The sequence below is a fragment of the Alosa sapidissima genome, chromosome 9 (assembly GCF_018492685.1).
Source record: "Alosa sapidissima isolate fAloSap1 chromosome 9, fAloSap1.pri, whole genome shotgun sequence".
NCBI lineage: Eukaryota > Metazoa > Chordata > Actinopteri > Clupeiformes > Clupeidae > Alosa > Alosa sapidissima.
The window spans coordinates 30,529,845-30,548,803 of NC_055965.1; the positions used below are offsets into that span (position 1 = coordinate 30,529,845).

At 42.2% G+C, this 18,959-nt stretch overlaps 1 protein-coding gene across 5 annotated transcripts in view; it reads left to right on the forward strand.

Moving 5' to 3' along the window:
* The first annotated feature begins 450 nt into the window (after positions 1-450).
* The window catches only part of LOC121718806 (NACHT, LRR and PYD domains-containing protein 3-like), an 849,641-nt gene continuing 831,132 nt past the window's right edge, over positions 451-18,959 (forward strand). The window contains exons 1-10 of one of the 5 annotated variants that reach the window (XM_042104049.1): positions 451-577; positions 6,562-6,673; positions 7,246-7,365; positions 8,175-8,291; positions 11,550-11,666; positions 12,805-13,103; positions 13,322-15,113; positions 15,397-15,567; positions 15,801-15,971; positions 17,904-18,077. In XM_042104049.1, coding sequence (XP_041959983.1) covers positions 6,636-6,673; positions 7,246-7,365; positions 8,175-8,291; positions 11,550-11,666; positions 12,805-13,103; positions 13,322-15,113; positions 15,397-15,567; positions 15,801-15,971; positions 17,904-18,077 — 2,999 coding nt within the window. In that variant the 5' untranslated portion in view covers positions 451-577; positions 6,562-6,635. Of the gene's footprint in view, positions 578-6,561; positions 6,674-7,245; positions 7,366-8,174; positions 8,292-11,546; positions 11,667-12,804; positions 13,104-13,321; positions 15,114-15,396; positions 15,568-15,800; positions 15,972-17,903; positions 18,078-18,959 lie in introns of all 5 variants that reach the window. The other 4 variants (XM_042104048.1, XM_042104050.1, XM_042104051.1 and 1 more) reach the window with 4 other exon arrangements.

Consider the following 18,959-nt stretch of genomic DNA (forward strand, 5'->3'; position numbering starts at 1 on the left):
TAATTAAATATCGCATTAAACAAACCGCCCTGTCTTCTTCGGACCAAAACTCTTAAACACGTCCAAACGCATGCGCCCGCCGTCTCTCCCGATGACCGGGTAGCAGAATCACGAACCCTTCCAGATAAATCTTACCCAGATACAGTGCTGCTATTTTCTGATTGGCTAGACGGGCTCTGGTGCGACGGATTAAAGTCAATGGTTCGTGTCATCCTTGTGTGGCTACATGCCCAACAAGTTTCATGTACACATCTTTCAGTGTCCTGGGAATCGTTGACATACAATTACTGAAGAAAAAAAAATCCGGAAGAAACACTGCGCTGCGTGGCGGTCATAATAAATATCTCCAAAGTGCTTCTGTCTAGTTGTTGTGTGAGTAGACGACACTCGCGAATTTGTTGGCCCTCCTCTTGTGCCATAGGCTAGGCTCTATCATAACAAGTGACGTGGTTATGTTGAAACCGAAAGTAGCCAGTAGCCCCACCATTTTAGAAAAGTCTATTCGACAGCCAGGCAGGCAACTCCGTGCAGCATATACACCGTATTTCCAAACAATTTGACATAATTGTGCTGCAGGGTAAGTATACGTTGTATTTTATGTATAAAAGCTGATGATGGTGGCGGAAGCGTTCGGTAGCGACTCTCATCTGAGAGTGACAGCCGAGGCCTGGGCGGTCAAAACGAGCCTAGACCTTTGGCGGTCAAAACAAGCTAATACAGTTACACTCTCCAGTTTCATTTTTTCTGTTGTTGCGAGCGAGCTAATAAGCTACGATAAGGGAACTATTTTCAATACGCTAGTATGAAAAAAATGGGGGTTGGGTGTCGCACCCGGGATGTTTTTTTTAATTCTAGTTAATCACACTATTTTGCCTAACGTGACTTGAAAAGGACAGGATTCAGGAACTAAAGACAGGCCCATCTTCTGTCTGATTCACGTCACGTTAACCCATGCATTAAACCACATGCAACTTGTTCACGTTGACAATGGAGAAACGCTTAGCTACTTCGTTTATGACAGAAGTTTTGGTCCAACATGTTGTAGAAACACAACACTGCCTATACACTGCGAGTGCATATACAAAATGTTTTTGCCCAAGTTTTGCAATTTACCGTTACTACCAGTCGTTGTTTTTTTACTGCATCGATTTGTGATTGAGTGCGCATCTGATGTAACAGCGGTGTCTTCGCAGAGACATCCACTCTCCAGTTTCATTTTTTGCTGTTGCGAGCGAGGTAATAGGTTACGATAAGGGAAATACTTTCAGTAGCCTACGATGTGCGACAAACGCACGTGGAAGCTCTTGATAGCGCATGCCACTAACGTCTATAAAAACAATATATTTATGGAATAAAACTAGACAGGTAGGCTACCTCGGATTACCATTGCGGTAATTTCCAACTGCAATTTTCAGCAGCCAGCGGGCATTTAGCCTACTATGCTTCCGGACAATATTTTGCGTCTCCCCTAATTCTGAAGCAGTGGCACCGCTAAATGAAGAGGAAACACTGAGAAGAAAGTTCATGTTTTAAATAGGCTACATCAATACAATATGTGGCCTAATATGTGAAGTGAAACTGGACGGGCCATAATAACCTCTGACTACAGTGTAACAAATTGCTGTACATTTTACAGTAAATATTTACAACATGGTATTGCTTTTTACATATCACAGTCTTATTGTATTTTACTATGAATTCTGGGTATATTTTTACGGCTTACTGTAGAAGTACACTTCTAATATAAAGCCAGCTATGCTGTGGATGAATAAAGCCTAAATAAAAACGCATGTGAACCAAAATCTTGACACAGTTATGCTTTTAAGATTGCTGTCCTTTTGTAAGTCGATTTTTAAAAGTGCCTGCTAATTTAGACTAGGCTACGTGTTGTCCTTTAAATGTGAGTTTGAGGAGGGGATACTGCACAAGGATTAGTGGGATCGCACTGTGGGTGTCCAAGAGCGCGTCAGACACAGAGCACTGCTGCCCACGTCTCATCCACACAGTTAAACTAGAAAGCCCATGTAGAGAGAGGGGGACCATAGGCTCTTCTAGTCAGACCCTCAGTGAAAAGGATTTGTAATCTATTTATGTAAATAGTTGCACTCTTTTGACAGCCAACACTACAGCCATTTACCTCAATTCACAGGTTTATATCTTACCCTCCCATCACTTTTCCATACTCTGCTGATCTACACATTCACCAGCAATGAGATCAAATCCTGCTTTATGTACTGTACTGTAGACCTAATCTTTACACGAAGGAGCATTCATTTAACTGTCTTTCTGTTTGTCTTGATAAAAAAAGGTCATGACGATGTGTAAGGTAAGGGTGCGTTAAATTAGTGAATTTTCAGTAGCATCCATTTAAACTTCTTTGTCCTTTGGCAATCTATCATTTAGTACTGAGATTACTGATGCATTCTCTCTCCTGCATACATTATATCATTTGGCGTGTCTTATTTCGGAGCCCTGCAACACACTGGATGCTTTAGTAAGTAATAACCAACTAAAATTGGCAGTAAATTACTGTACATATTACAATACATTTTTTACAGTGTAGTTTTAGGCTACTTATTGTTAAATTGCAATCGAGTCCGAGTCATTAGCTACATTTTGAGACTCGTGACTTGACTTGGACTTGAGCACTGAATGACTCGAACTTGGACTCAGACTCGTGCATTCGCACTCGCGATGACTTGTCGAGGACTCGACTTTTTTTTTTGTAATAGGCTACATCATAAGGCTATAATTGTAGTATGTCATTAGATTATAATTTGCTATGATTTTAATATCTAAATTATTCGTAATACTACATTACATTACATTACATTACATTTGGCTGACGCTTTTTAACCAAAGCGACTAACAACATGGTAAACAGTAAGTTTTTAGAACAATTCTCACAATTTTAGGACAGTTTAAAAAAAACATTAGAGTACAGTAAGAATAAGTGCGTCGGTGAGTGCTGTTTTTAACAGTTACTTGTCAGTTTAAAACGGCTGGTGAGTGCTAGGATCAGTAAGACTTGTTGTAAGTGTTGCTATGAGAGTAGATGTTCTCTAAAGAGCTGGGTCTTCAGGAGTTTTTTGAAAGTGGAAAAGGATGTCCCTGCCCTTGTAGGAACTGGCAGTGTGTTCCACCAACGAGGAACAACAGATGAGAAAAGTTTGGATTGGCTTGAGCGTACCGGTGGTAGAGCTAGACGTCGTTCGTCAGAGGAGCGCAGCGGTCTGGAGGTAGTGTAAGTCTGTATGAGGGCATTCAAGTAGGTGGGAGCAGAACCGGAGACTACTTTGTAGGCAAGCGTTAGAGACTTGAATTTGATGCGGGCCGCCATAGGTAGCCAGTGTAGCTGGATGAGCAGCGGGGTAACATGTGCCCTTTTGGGTTGGTTGTAGACCAGGCGCGCCGCCGCGTTCTGGATCATCTGAAGTGGTTTCACTGCGCAGGCTGGGAGACCTGTCAGGAGGGCATTGCAGTAGTCGAGTCGTGAGATGACTATTGCCTGAACCAGAAGTTGGGTAGCATCTTGAGTCAAGTAAGTCCTGATTTTCCGTATGTTGTAGAGTGCAAAACGGCATGACCGGGCGACTGAGGCAACATGATCTGAGAAGTTTAGTTGGTTGTCAAGAACAACTCCTAGATTTCTTGCAGTCCTGGTCGGTGAAACAGACAGGGAGTCAAATTTGATGTTGATGTCGTGGTGTATGGTAGGTTTAGCTGGGATGACCAGCAGTTCAGTCTTTGAGAGGTTCAGCTGGAGGTGGTGTGCCTTCATCCATGTAGCTATGTCTGAAAGGCAATCCGAGATCCGTGCTGAAACCAGGGGGTCGTCAGGTGGAAAGGACAGATAGAGCTGTGTGTCGGCTGCATAGCAGTGGTATGAGAAGCCGTGCGAACGGATAATCTGTCCCAAGGAGGTGGTGTAGATAGCAAAGAGGAGGGGGCCCAGCACTGAGCCCTGGGGGACCCCTGTGGTGAGATGGTGAGGTGCGGATAGCTGACCAAGCCATGATACGTTAAACGAGCGTCCTGTGAGGTAGGATTCAAACCAGGAGAGAGCAGAACCGGAGATTCCCATGTCAGCGAGTATAGAGAGAAGGATACGGTGATTAACCGTGTCAAAGGCAGCCGATAAGTCAAGCAGAATGAGTACTGATGACCGAGCGGTCGCCCTGGCTTCTTTTAAGGCTTCTGTTACAGACAGCAGAGCCGTTTCGGTAGAGTGGCCGCTTTTGAACCCAGACTGATTTGGATCCAGAAGGTTGTTCTGTGAAAGGAAGTCAGAGACCTGTTTGGAGACTGCTCGTTCAATGCCTGGCCTGGTAATACTAATTTTAGTTCAAGGCAATGTTAGGCTACTGCTTCGTGTCGTACATCGCAAGTCACATCATGTTCACATGCAAAGCAAACTAACGTTAACTTTAACACCAAAATGCTTGGAGATATGGCCGCCGCTATTTCAATGTAGTATTGCCAGGCAATATTAGTTCTCATACATGACATGACATTACCTAAGATTACACTCAGCCTAGGCTAAACAACACACACTGCTGCTGGATAGCTGACTTGGTGAACAGTGTTTTCCTGATTGACGCGAGAAGCGAGGTTCCATTCATTCATTTTCTTTTGGGGCGTGCCCTGTCTGTTAATTTGCATCAGGCTATTATCGGATGAAAGAAAAATAAACTAAAAGTTTTCCCGATCAAGATATAGCATACTTCTTAATTTTGGTGTCATAAAATATAGAAGCATAACATTAAATTGCCTAGTAGAGTGTCCATGTAGTGTCAATGTAGGCCTACGTGTCTGCGCAAGTGAAACTGACAAACTGAACCTCTCGTGGGTAGGCCAGAAACAACTATATTTAAAACCACAAATGAACTGGATTACTGTTACTGTTCAAACGAGCGATTTGATAGCCTAATCCACTGCACGAAAAAAAAGGAAATAGCAACGTGTTCTATTTCTAACAGGTGAATATCGTAGCAAATAGTAGCTTATGGCGATGGCAGCTTAAACAACATTTATTTCACTCATCCTGCTGAAATGAACGTAGAATGTGGCCTGTTGCGCCAAGAAATCAATTAGGCAGATAATCTACATCTCCGTTAACCCTTACGAGCCCGACCGTTATCTCAGCTGTCCAATGACTGATTTTATTTCTGAAATATTCCCCGTAATGCTGACAACATAAGCGTCAATTTGATATGATTGGTTAAGAGGTTTATGGCGTGAAATATTTTGGATACTTGAAGATGAGTCGTGAAAAAATATGTCACTTCTAGTATGATGCTACTACCCACAGGTTGCTTGAAGCAGCCGGCTCAACACACAGGGCGAGTTGACCAATCACAGTTTTGTGCATAAAGTTAAAGCAAAAACATAGCCTACATTTTTAAAATAGTTTTCTTTGTGCATGGTGATTAACTAATGACAGCCTACTATTGTCTGCTCCACATTTTCATAGTCTAATTCTGCATAGAGTTAATTTAATGATGGTAATGATTTAATGATGAAATATTGTGTTGATGAAATGGTGGCACAGGCCTATGGTTGTGTGACTCCTTCATTTTCATGGCCTAGCCTAATTATATAGATATTGTAGTACTTTTTTATATCAGTCTTTGAAAACTGAAAAAAAAAATGTCAATGTCAAAAAATCATTTTCTAGAATGAGGATTAAATACTGGACATAGATTAAATTGCCTATTGCTGTTTTTCCTTGGTCTCCCTCACATTTTCATCTGTTCTTACGAGTAGTAAACAAAACCATATGATTTACTTAATGTTATACAAGAACAGAATAGAATTGGACAGAATTGAGTTCAGACTTGAGTTCGGTATTTTGGGTCCGGCCCTCCTCAACAGTCCCAGTTTGTCATGTGGCCCTTGGGGAAATTAGTTGCCCACCCCTGGCCTATAGGCTATGGTATGGCTATGGTATGGTATTCTCTCCAATATAATAAATACAACACATTGGGTTTGGCAAGAAATTTGGCAATACTACTTTCACACAAGTGATGGCACCCCTGCTTGGAGACAGAAGATTGTCCGTTTTGCTTTTAAGGATTTCATCTGCAATGAAAAAAAATGGAACGACATGTAGGCTATGCTTACTTTAGTGCTGGACTTGGACTCGACTTGATCAATAGGGACTCGACTCGGACTCGACGTGGATCAATAGGGACTCGACTCGGACTCGACGTGGATCAATAGGGACTCGACTCGGACTCGACGTGGATCAATAGTGACTCGACTCGGACTTGACTCGGATGAGTAGTGGACTTGACTCGGACTTGACTTGGAATTTTTTTTAAATGACTTGGACTTGACTCGGACTTGAACACTGTGGACTCGAACCTGGACTCGGACTCGAGGCATAGTGACTTGACTACAACACTGGTGAGCGGCAGCCAGCAGGGGAGCATACGTCGGCAGGATTATTGAAAAAGCAACAGCAACTACATTGTGTGTCTGCCCTGATTCTGATGCCATGGTGATATTAATTAAACCGAGGCGGGCCGCCATGCTTTGTTCTTCTATCCATTGCACAAGTCCTGGAATAAGTGAAGAGGCAGAGGAGGCAGCAGGTCACACCAGACCAGAGTCTGCAGAGCACCGATGTAAACATGAACAAGAACAATACATCAACACAGACCAATGCAGGGTGAGTGAATGCATGAACACACACACAAGCTGTTCATGCAAATGTGATGGAGGCAGGAGGCCACAGTATTTATTTATTTAAGGTTTATTTAGACATGGACAGTGCACATTAATGAACATAAAAATGTAAATGCGCCAGAGTTAGCCAAAATGGCTATTTTGCATCTGTTCTCCATGGGCCGATGTTAACAGGCCAAATGTGCCTAAAAGAAATTCTACACACATCATTGTAGACCTAAAAGATAAAATAACACTTTACACATAATACGTACTATAAAAATATTATAAACAAATGAAAATAAGCTTAACCTACCATAATAAAATGAACTAGTCCTGTGTGGTGTGTGTGTGATGGGTAGTTAGACACATTCTGCATGTGTAGATTTTGTAGTTATATCACACATATATCACACATAACAAATGAACATTTCAATCAATAATATTGATTTCTTGTATTTCTGTTTGATTTTCCATGGCTACAGATATTATTCTAATGTCAAGTGTTAATAAATGTAAACATCCCATAGAGAAGTGAGTCTGTGTTGACTAGTTTTTTGTGTCTCCTTGTGTTAGTAGACCACAGACACACAGACCTCCGTCTCCAGTGCCTAGCTGTGTGTCCATGAGGAGTGACCGGTCCAAGGATGGTGATCTGCCCAACTTCAGCACTGGGACAATCCCACCTGATGCAAAGTGAGTCATCAGCTCTTAGGATTCATGAAAGTTGGGGGCGGTGGTAGTATAGTGGTTAAGGAGCTGGGCTAGCGTGCAGTAGCCTGAAAGTTGTCGGTTCAATTCCCGGCTTCCACCAATGTGCCCTTGAGCAAGGTACTTAACCCCAAGTTGCTCCGGGGACAATGTGATCCCTTGTAATATAGCTGACAAATGTAAGTCACTTTGGTCAAGAAGTGTCTGCTAAATGTAATGTAATGTAATGTAATACAAGTTATGTAGACACATCAGTGTTCTCACATGCAATTCCACTCACACACACACATGAACACACACACATACAAACACACACATGCGCACACACACGCAGACACACACACACACACACAAACACACACGCACATACATTCAAACATGCACTCAAACACACATATACACACACACACACATGCACTCAAACACACACATACAGTACACACACACACAAACGTACACACACACACACATTGTTATGTTCTGAAATTGTTTTGTGTGTATGTGTTTGTTTGTGTGTGTCTTTGTCTCTCTGTCTGTCTTTCTTTCTTTCTCTCTCCCTCCCTCCCTCCCTCTCTCTCTCTCTTGTGTGTTAGATTCCATGTGTGTGTTTGTTTAAGTATATTTTATGTTGGCGCGTGTATTTTTAAGAGAGGTATAGACACATTGAGATTTACTTTTCACTGATGGTGATATTCGTTGGTATTCGTTGGTATACTATCAAGTGTGAATAGATGTAAACATCCCATGGAGAAGTGAGTCTGTGTTGAGTTTCTTGTGTCTCCTTGTGTTTGTAGACCACAGACACACAGACCTCCGTCTCCAGTGCCCAGCTGTGTGTCCATGAGGAGTGACCGGTCCAAGGATTGTGATCTGCCCAACTTCAGCACTGGGACAGTCCCACCTGATGCAAAGTGAGTCATCAGCTCTTAGGATTTATGAAAGTTATGTAGACACATCAGTGTTCTCGCATGCAATTCCACTCACACACACACACACAGACACACACACACGCGCAGACACTCAGACACATATGCAGACACACACACACACACACACACACAAGCGCAGACACACACACACACACACACACTCAGACACATACACAATCAGACACACACACTCAGACACACACGCAGACACACTCAGACACACACACACTCAGACACGCAGACACACACACACACACACACACGCAGACACACACACACACACGCAGACACCTTTGCCATTAAGACAAATTTAAATTTGTCTTAATGGCAAAGGCCACACCCAATCTGCGAGCACTTAATTTTTCTGGGCTTTTCAAAGAACATCTCTAAGGCTCTTTGGTAATTGAATTGAATTGTTGGGGGGCCATTAATGCTGACACGCATGCACGTAGCCAGATGCTCTCCTTGTAGTCTATTTCTCAGTCCCAAAACAACAAACCCACGTATAAAAAAGTAAATACTCACTTTTCTTCTACATCACTCCCACAGTTACCATACAACTCACTCACAATTAACTCGAAAAGGACCTAGGCTACTTGATTGAAGTGCGACCGTTCGTCTCACTGTCAAGAGAACGCTGAAGTTATGAGAACACGTCTTTCTGATAAGAGAATGTAGGCTCCTATGTCTAATGCCGCAAACGTAGAAAAGGTCTGTTTGTGATAGCCTATTATAGCTAAGTGGACAGAATTTATATATGCCAACATATGCTCATATTTCCTTTAACTATCAGAAAGTTTAAACAGGCCTAGACTGTGTTCGCCTAGCTTTCCCATGCAAACATTACATGTAGCCCTACGCTAACGTTACAAGTCTAGGCTACAATTAACGTTAAGACCATACACCTTGTAGCACATTGGTTTACTCTATTGCATTACTTACGTTTTAATAATTTGTCGTTGAATGTTGATGGAGGCTCATCTTTGGGAAATCAGCTCTCTGGATAAAATTGTCAACCGGAGCAAGAGTTCTCAGAGTTGACGACACCGGACGTAAATCCAATCAGCAGAAAGAACCGCATCACAACAGTAGGCTAAATCGCAACAAACTTTTTCCCCCCCATGTTAAATTCATTTCGGTAATCATGAATTGGTTTCTTTTATTTGATGTAGGCTAGGAGAGGAGGATGCATGTTTCACATTAGTGTCAATGTGTCAAAGCAGGCTTTGGATCAGAGGAATTGCTCAAGCTTAACATATGGCATAGGCTACAAGCGAATTCACGGCATACAAACAGCTTCGTGATGAAATATAACTAATATCATTTTTTATTGTCACCAGGCCTATAAGTAGGCTATTTATTGTGTAACCTACAAGTGAACGATGACACCATAGGCTACACTGTGGCGGAGCAAGACCCCATCAGTCGGATAGCTAAACAATGTAACCGTGTTCAGAACGTAGGCTAGCCATATGGGCTGCAGACTTGTCTTTGGGCTTGTAATCACCTGACACATCATGCCGCATATATGTCCTGAATAATGAGAGGCTAAGTGCGGATTTGATGCACTTAACTTACTCAAGACTTTCAGAAAACAATTTCGAGATGACGTTGGCCGTTGTGCTTTTACAGTGTGTTAAGTGAATCTCGTGATATTATGTTGCGGCGCTGAAAATCCTGCGGCGGCGCTGCGCCGCTGTTAAATACACTGTAGGGGAAACACTGCGCAGACACACACACACTCAGACACACACACACTCAGACACACACACGCAGACACACTCAGACACATACACAATTAGACAGACACTCAGACACACACACAAGCAGACACACTCAGACACATACACAATTAGACAGACACTCAGACACACACACACACTCAGACACACACACACGCAGACACACACACGCAGACACACACACACACACGCATACACACACACTCAGACACACACGCAGACACACACACACACTCAGACACACACACACACACACGCAGACACACACACACACACACACGCAGACACACACGCAGACACACACACACACACACTCAGACACACACACACACTCAGACACACACACACACACAGACACACACACACACACACACACACGCAGACACAAACACACACACACACACACACACGCAGACACACACGCAGACACATACACAATCAGACACACACACATACACTCACACACACGCACATGCTTTCAAACATGCACTCAAACACACATACACATGCACTTTAACACACACATACACACACACACACAAACGTACACACACACACACACACATTGTTATGTTATGAAATTGTTTTGTATGTGTTAGTGTGTAAGTGCACACATGTGATAATGTGTGAGTGTATGTGTTTGTTTGTGTGTGTCTCTGTCTCTCTTTCTTTCTTTCTTTCTTTCTTTTTCTCTCTCTCTCTCTCTCTCTTATGTGTTAGCTTCCATGTGTGTGTTTGTTTAAGTATATTTTATTGGGCTGTCAATTGATTAAAAAAAATAATCTAATTAATTACATACTCAGTATTTTAAATATTTAAACTCAAATAAATCATTGAATAATCAGCATTAGTGACATTAAAGTTCAAAAACTCTTTTATCATTATTTTAATAATGGCCATAATAATCTATGATATGACCTAATATGCTGAGGAAATAAATTCAAAAGTGCTTCGGGAAGAAGTTGTTTTTCACATACAAGGTATTTCAGGCCACAGATATAACCTAGGGCAACACCAACACTCCCCTCAATGTCAACACTATTTCTTTGCATTGATGTGCGACTTTAGAGTTGATGAACTCCGGTGATATGCAAATTCATTGCTGCAGACATTGCAGAGGACTTTATTTTAATCAAGACTTTATTTTTATCAACACCATCAGGCCGTTTTTTAAAAGTAAATGTTCCAATCAATGATCTAGGCAGCACATTTTCTTCTCTCTCCTTCATTTTACAGTCTAATGATTACTGACTACGGCTCGGGGTCAAAGGTCATACGGAATCGATTAATCTGCGTTATTTTTTTTTAATCAGTTATTTTTTCTCAAATTAATTAATAGAAATTAATCAGTTATTTTGACAGCCCTAATATTTTATGTTGGCGCTTGTATTTTATTTTTCACTGATGGTGATATTCGTTGGTGTACTGTCAAGTGTGAATAAATGTAAACATCCCATGGAGAAGTGAGTCTGTGTTGACTAGTTTCTTGTGTTAGTAGACCACAGACACACAGACCTCCGTCTCCAGTGCCCAGCTGTGTGTCCATGAGGAGTGACTGGTCCAAGGATGGTGATCCGCCCAACTTCAGCACTGGGACAGTCCCACCTGATGCAAAGTGAGTCATCACCTCTTAGGATTTATGAAAGTTATGTAGACACATTAGTGTTCTCGCATGCAATTCCACATGAACACACACACACACACGAACACACATGCACACACACACGCACACACACATGCACACACACATGCGCGCACACACACACACATACACTCACACACACGCACATACACACGCATGCACACACAAACACACATGAACACGCACACATGCACGCACACACACACACATGCACACACACACACACACATTGCCGCACACACTCGCACACACACGCACACACACACACACTCGCGCACACACACACGCACACACACGCACATGCACTCACACACACGCACTCAAACACACATGCGCACACACACACACACATATGCACTCACACACACACATGCACTCACACACACGCACATGCATTCAAACATGCACTTAAACACACACACAAACGTACACACCAACTTCAGCACTGGGACAGTCCCACCTGATGCAAAGTGAGTCATCAGCTCTTAGGATTCATAACATTTATGTAGACACATCAGTGTTCTCGCATGCAATTCCACTCACACACACACACACGCACACACATGCAGACACACACACACACACACGCAGACACACACGCAGACACACGCGCACGCACGCGTACACACACACGCAGACACACACGCAGGCACACACACACACACGCAGACACACACGCAGACACACGCGCAGACACACGCAGGCACACACACACACACACACACAGGCGCACACACACACACACACACGTAGGCACACACATACACACACAGACACACGCAGACGCAGACACACACGCAGACGCACACACACACACACACACACACATTCAGACATACACACGCAGACACACGCGCAGGCACACGCAGGCACACACACACACACACACACACACACACACACACACACACACACAGGCGCACACACACACACACACGTAGGCACACACACAGACACACGCAGACGCAGACACACACGCAGACGCACACACACACACACACACACACACACACATTCAGACATACACACACATACACACACGCAGGCACACACACACGCAGACACACACACACACACAATAATTTGATTTTGTTATCCATTTTCTCTGTAGTGCTCTGACCCAGGATCAGTCCAGGTGTGGAGTGTGTGACCGGGTACTGAGGGACCCAGTCATCACCCCTTGTGGACACAGTTTTTGCAGGCAGTGCATCAGCAGCTACTGGGAGCAGCCTGGACTACCAGGAGACCAAGTCTGTCCCCAGTGTGGGAAGACATGCAGAACCCAACCTCCTCTACAGCCTCCTCTGGATGAACACACGGATATGAGCACACAGGGTGAACACACAGGCCTGATCAACAGCAGAAGACACCTGCACATTGATCATACACCAGGCAGAAAGAGGGAACTAGGTGAGTGTACATGTTGGCTTTTTAAATTTTGTATTGATTTTATCAGGTTTTACGAGAAGTGAAGTAATGTTAACAAACTGAACAATTGCAAATATTGCTATGTATGTATTTATTTGTATTTATTAGTACTTGTGGATAGAGGTCTACTTGCAGTGAGTTTATGTATATGAATAATTTCAGTGTATTTTTAATGACATTGTTTTGTCATTTTTAAACAGATGAGGACCTGAGAAGAATTATAGAGAATCATAAAGCTCGTCTGAAGAGGAGGTTTGAGAACATATCTGAAGGCATCATCAAACCAGGAGCTGAGATACTCCTCAATAAGATCTACACAGAGGTCTATATCACAGAGGGAGAGAGTGAAGGGGTGAACAAGGAACATGAGGTTTGGCAAGTAGAGTCAGCATCCAGATCTCAGACCACTGAAGACACGCCAATCAACTGCAATGACATCTTCAAGCCCTTACCTGGACAGGAGAAGCACATCAGAACTGTGATGACCAAAGGTGTTGCTGGCATTGGAAAAACAGTCTCAGTGCAAAAGTTCATTCTTGATTGGACAGATGGGATAGCCAATCAGGATGTAGATTTTATGTTTCCCCTTCCTTTCCGTGAGCTGAATTTAGTCAGGGGTGATCAGTACAGTCTTCACAGGCTCCTGCTTGACTTCCATCCTGAACTGAACGAGCTGAAAGATGGTGAAGGATACAAAGACTGTCAGGTTGTGTTCATCTTTGATGGTTTGGACGAGAGTCGGTTGACTCTGGATCTGGAACAGAACAGTAATTTGTCTGATGTAAAACAAACATCATCAGTGGATGTTCTGATGTCGAGCCTCATTCAAGGCACTTTGCTTCCCTCTGCACTAATCTGGATAACCTCACGACCAGCAGCAGCCAGTCAGATTCCTGCTCAATACGTTGACCAGGTAACAGAAGTACGAGGATTCAATGACCCACAGAAGGAAGAGTACTTCAGGAAGAGAATCGGTAATGAGAGTCAGGCCAACAGAATCATCACACACATTAAGATATCCAGGACTCTCCATATCTTGTGCCACATTCCAGTCTTTTGTTGGATTACAGCCACTGTACTTCAACAGATGCTAGAACAGGACAGCACCCAGGAAATACCCACAACTTTGACTGAGATGTTCATACACTTCTTGCTCATCCAGACCACCAGGAGGGATCAGAAGTACCAAGGAAGAAATGACACAGATAGAGAGAGACTCCTGGAATCACATAAGGGTGTCATACTGAAACTGGCAGAACTGGCTTTAAAGAATCTGCTTCAAGGGAATCTCATGTTCTATGAGGAAGACCTGAGAGAGTGTAGCATTGATGTCAGTCAAGCCTCAGTGTACTCTGGCATGTGCACTGAGATCTTCAAGGAAGAATCTGTATTTCAGCAGAAGAAGGTCTACTGCTTTGTTCATCTGAGCATCCAGGAGTTTTTGGCAGCACTTCATGTCTTTCTTTCTTTTAAATGTATGAACGAGAAACTGAGTGCACCTGAACTTTTTGTCAAGAAAGACCAGTTACCTTTAGAAGAGTTGCTGGAGAAAGCAGCAGACAAAGCATTGCAGAGTAAAAATGGACACCTAGATCTTTTTCTTCGTTTCCTTATGGGCATTTCATTAGAGAGGAATCATAGACTGCTGCAAGGACTACTCACACATCCACTCAACAGCTCAGAGAGCATCAGGAAAACATGCAAGTACATCAAGGAGCTCAACAGAGAAGATATATCCCCCGAGAGATGCATCAATCTTTTCTTCTGCCTACTTGAAATGAAAGATAATTCGATGCACCAAGAAATTAAAGAATATCTGGAATCACCAAAGGACTATAAAGGCCAGTTATCTCCTGCTCACTGTTCAGCACTGGCCCCCATGCTCCTGATGTCTGAGGAGGTGCTGGATGAGTTGGACCTGAAGAAATACAACACATCTGATGAGGGACGCAGAAGATTGATCCCAGCTATGAAGTGCTGTAGAAAGGCACTGTGAGTGTCCTTAATTATTGAATCAAACATTACAAATTCTGAACGAGAAATTAATGGCTAGTAAATTATGGTCTCAAATTGAGTAAAGAACAAAAAAGATTGAACTCTAAACAAATATTTGCCACATTTACAGATATTTTGCCTCAACTGTTCATTTTGAGACATTCTGTTCATTCATCCACCCTTTCATTATTGTACTCTAATGTAAATTACTTTCGTTTTTTTACCACTTCAGAATAATATTTTGGTGTATGTCTTAATTCGATCTTGCACCGTCTTGCAGATTTGCTGAATGTAAACTCTCAGATAAATCCTGTGGAAATGTTGCCTCAGCTCTACAATCCCCAAACTCTGTGATAGAGCTGGACCTGAGTAAAAATGACCTGGGAGATTCTGGTGTTCAGCTTCTCTCTAAGGGACTGTCTAGTCCCTACTGCAAACTGCAGACATTACGGTTGGTGTAGGGCCATGCATTTCCTGATATTATTTTACTTCTTTGTTTAATTTGTGTGTGTGTGTGTGTGTGTTTGTGTGAGGGGGAGGTTTCTGTACTGTCATTACAGGGGAATTAAGTCTCTTGATTATTTGGATGTAATGAGGCACTGTTTAAACAGTATCCCTCCCATTTTTCCATCTCTATTTTCCATCTCTAGTAATATTTTTATTTTTTCTCCTGTTGTTATGCAGACTTGCTGAATGCAAACTCTCAGAGAAGTCCTGTGAAATTGTGGCTACTGTTCTACAGTCACCAAACTCCCTGATAGATCTGGACCTGAGTCACAATGACCTGGGAGATTCTGGAGTTCAGCTTCTCTCTAAGGGACTGTCTAGTCCCCACTGCAAACTGCAGACATTAAGGTTGGTGTAGGGCCGCCTGATAGATTATTTGTTTTATTTTTGTATTTGATTGTTTACTAACTTTTTATTGTGAATACTCTTATCGTGACAGCAAAATTTTAAAAAAAATGTTTATATCATACCTTCGTGTTTCTTTTGTGGACATTTTCAGCTTTCTTTTACATTATTGGTTAAAAATGATAGAAGAAAAATGAAATGGCACAACCCAGAAAAAGATTATTTACAATTTATTTAAATTTGTCTTAATGGCAAAGGCCACACCCAATCTGCGAGCACTTGATTTTTCTGGGCTTTTCAAAGAACATCTCTAAGGCTCTTTGGTAATTGAATTGAATTGTTGGGGGGCCATTAATGCTGACACGCATGCACGTAGCCAGATGCTCTCCTTGTAGTCTATTTCTCAGTCCCAAAACAACAAACCCACGTATAAAAAAGTAAATACTCACTTTTCTTCTACATCACTCCCACAGTTACCATACAACTCACTCACAATTAACTCGAAAAGGACCTAGGCTACTTGATTGAAGTGCGACCGTTCGTCTCACCGTCAAGAGAACGCTGAAGTTATGAGAACACGTCTTTCTGATAAGAGAATGTAGGCTCCTATGTCTAATGCCGCAAACGTAGAAAAGGTCTGTTTGTGATAGCCTATTATAACTAAGTGGACAGAATTTAGGCTATACGTATATGCCAACATATGCTCATATTTCCTTTTACTATCAGAAAGTTTAAACAGGCCTAGACTGTGTTCGCCTAGCTTTCCCATGCAAACATTACATGTAGCCCTACGCTAACGTTACAAGTCTAGGCTACAATTAACGTTAAGACCATACACCTTGTAGCACATTGGTTTACTCTATTGCATTACTTACGTTTTAATAATTTGTCGTTGAATGTTGATGGAGGCTCATCTTTGGGAAATCAGCTCTCTGGATAAAATTGTCAGCCGGAGCAAGAGTTCTCAGAGTTGACGACACCGGACGTAAATCCAATCAGCAGAAAGAACCGCATCACAACAGTAGGCTAAATCGCAACAAACTTTTTTCCCCCCATGTTAAATTCATTTCGGTAATCATGAATTGGTTTCTTTTATTTGATGTAGGCTAGGAGAGGAGGATGCATGTTTCACATTAGTGTCAATGTGTCAAAGCAGGCTTTGGATCAGAGGAATTGCTCAAGCTTAACATATGGCATAGGTTACAAGCGAATTCACGGCATACAAACAGCTTCGTGATGAAATATAACTAATATCATTTTTTATTGTCACCAGGCCTATAAGTAGGCTATTTATTGTGTAACCTACAAGTGAACGATGACACCATAGGCTACACTGTGGCGGAGCAAGACCCCATCAGTCGGATAGCTAAACAATGTAACCGTGTTCAGAACGTAGGCTAGCCATATGGGCTGCAGACTTGTCTTTGGGCTTGTAATCACCTGACACATCATGCCGCATATATGTCCTGAATAATGAGAGGCTAAGTGCGGATTTGATGCACTTAACTTACTCAAGACTTTCAGAAAACAATTTCGAGATGACGTTGGCCGTTGTGCTTTTACAGTGTGTTAAGTGAATCTCGTGATATTATGTTGCAGCGGCGCTGAAAATCCAGCGGCGGCGCTGCGCCGCTGTTAAATACACTGTAGGGGAAATACTGTTTCATGTCATTTTGTTATTTTTTTTGCTCTCTAATTCAACGTATTCATCGTTTTGCTCTTAGTTGTAATAATTGGTTGTTTGGACTGATGTTGGCAACATGCAGTGTGCTACTCATGCCAACATTCATCATCATTGCCCATGGACATTTCAGCTGGTGAAATTGAACCAGTACTTCCTTACTGCTATCCCTCTGAATCCTGTTTGGTGTGTCGCTATGTTTAGTTAGGATGACCCCTCTCTCTCTCTCTCTCTCTCTCTCTCTTTTTTTTCAGGCTCTCCTGTTGTCAAATATTAGGTGACGGTTATGTTTGTCTGGCTCTCACTGTGATGTTAAACCCCTCCTGTGTGAAAGAGCTGGATGTGAGCAAAAATTATCCTGGAGAATCAGCACAGAAGCTGTTATCTGCTACACTGGAGGATCCTCACCATAAAGTTGAAGCATTTCGGTATGTACTCAATAAAGTAGAAATGAGCTAGTTGCAGTTAAGTTAATTTACTTTGTGTCTAGGTCTGTGGAAATTGCAGAGAATATTTACTGATATCAAAGCATAAAAATATAATATAAACATGGAGTATTATTCCATATTAATGAGATAATATTTAACTGGGACATGACCAGTGTTGAGGTCCTTACTCCAGAAACAGTAATATATTACTCGCTTCTGTAAAAAGATGTAATCTTTTTACAGAAAACTTGCTACTTTTGTGTTACTGCGCTGACTGTTATTGATACTGTCCCCTTGAACACACTTGTAAAAATACCGCAATAATACCGAAAACTCACGAGTTGCATTCATTATGGCATGCTCTTGAACTGAAACCAGTTGCAATCCTAGCTAATATGATGCCCTGAAATGTATTTTGGAGGCAATTTGGGGTGTGATTGACTTTAGTCTAGTAATTGCATTAGTTGTGCACTATTTCTCACTCTCTGGCTCGAGTAGTGAGACCTGAGGTCTAGAGGTAAGACTACTATTGCCCCCTCCTCCTTCTCAACAACCACTGTGTGTGAGACCTTTTCAGCAGCTAGCACCTGCACAAAATGTAGGGCCCCCACACCCCACACTGTAATATATTGACTTGACGTGCAAATAAGCAATACAAATCTGTAGGCACAAATGAAATCTAACAAATGCTCCGATTGTTTTTTTGTTTTTTTTAACTACCATGGTACGAGACAACTTGCGCTTAAACAACGTAACTAGTAACTAGGGCTGTCAAAATAACGGATTAATTTCGAGAATTTGAGAAAAAATAACCGATAATAATCGTTTCCATATGACCTTTGACCCCGAGCCGTTCTAGTCAGTAACCATTAGACTGTAAAA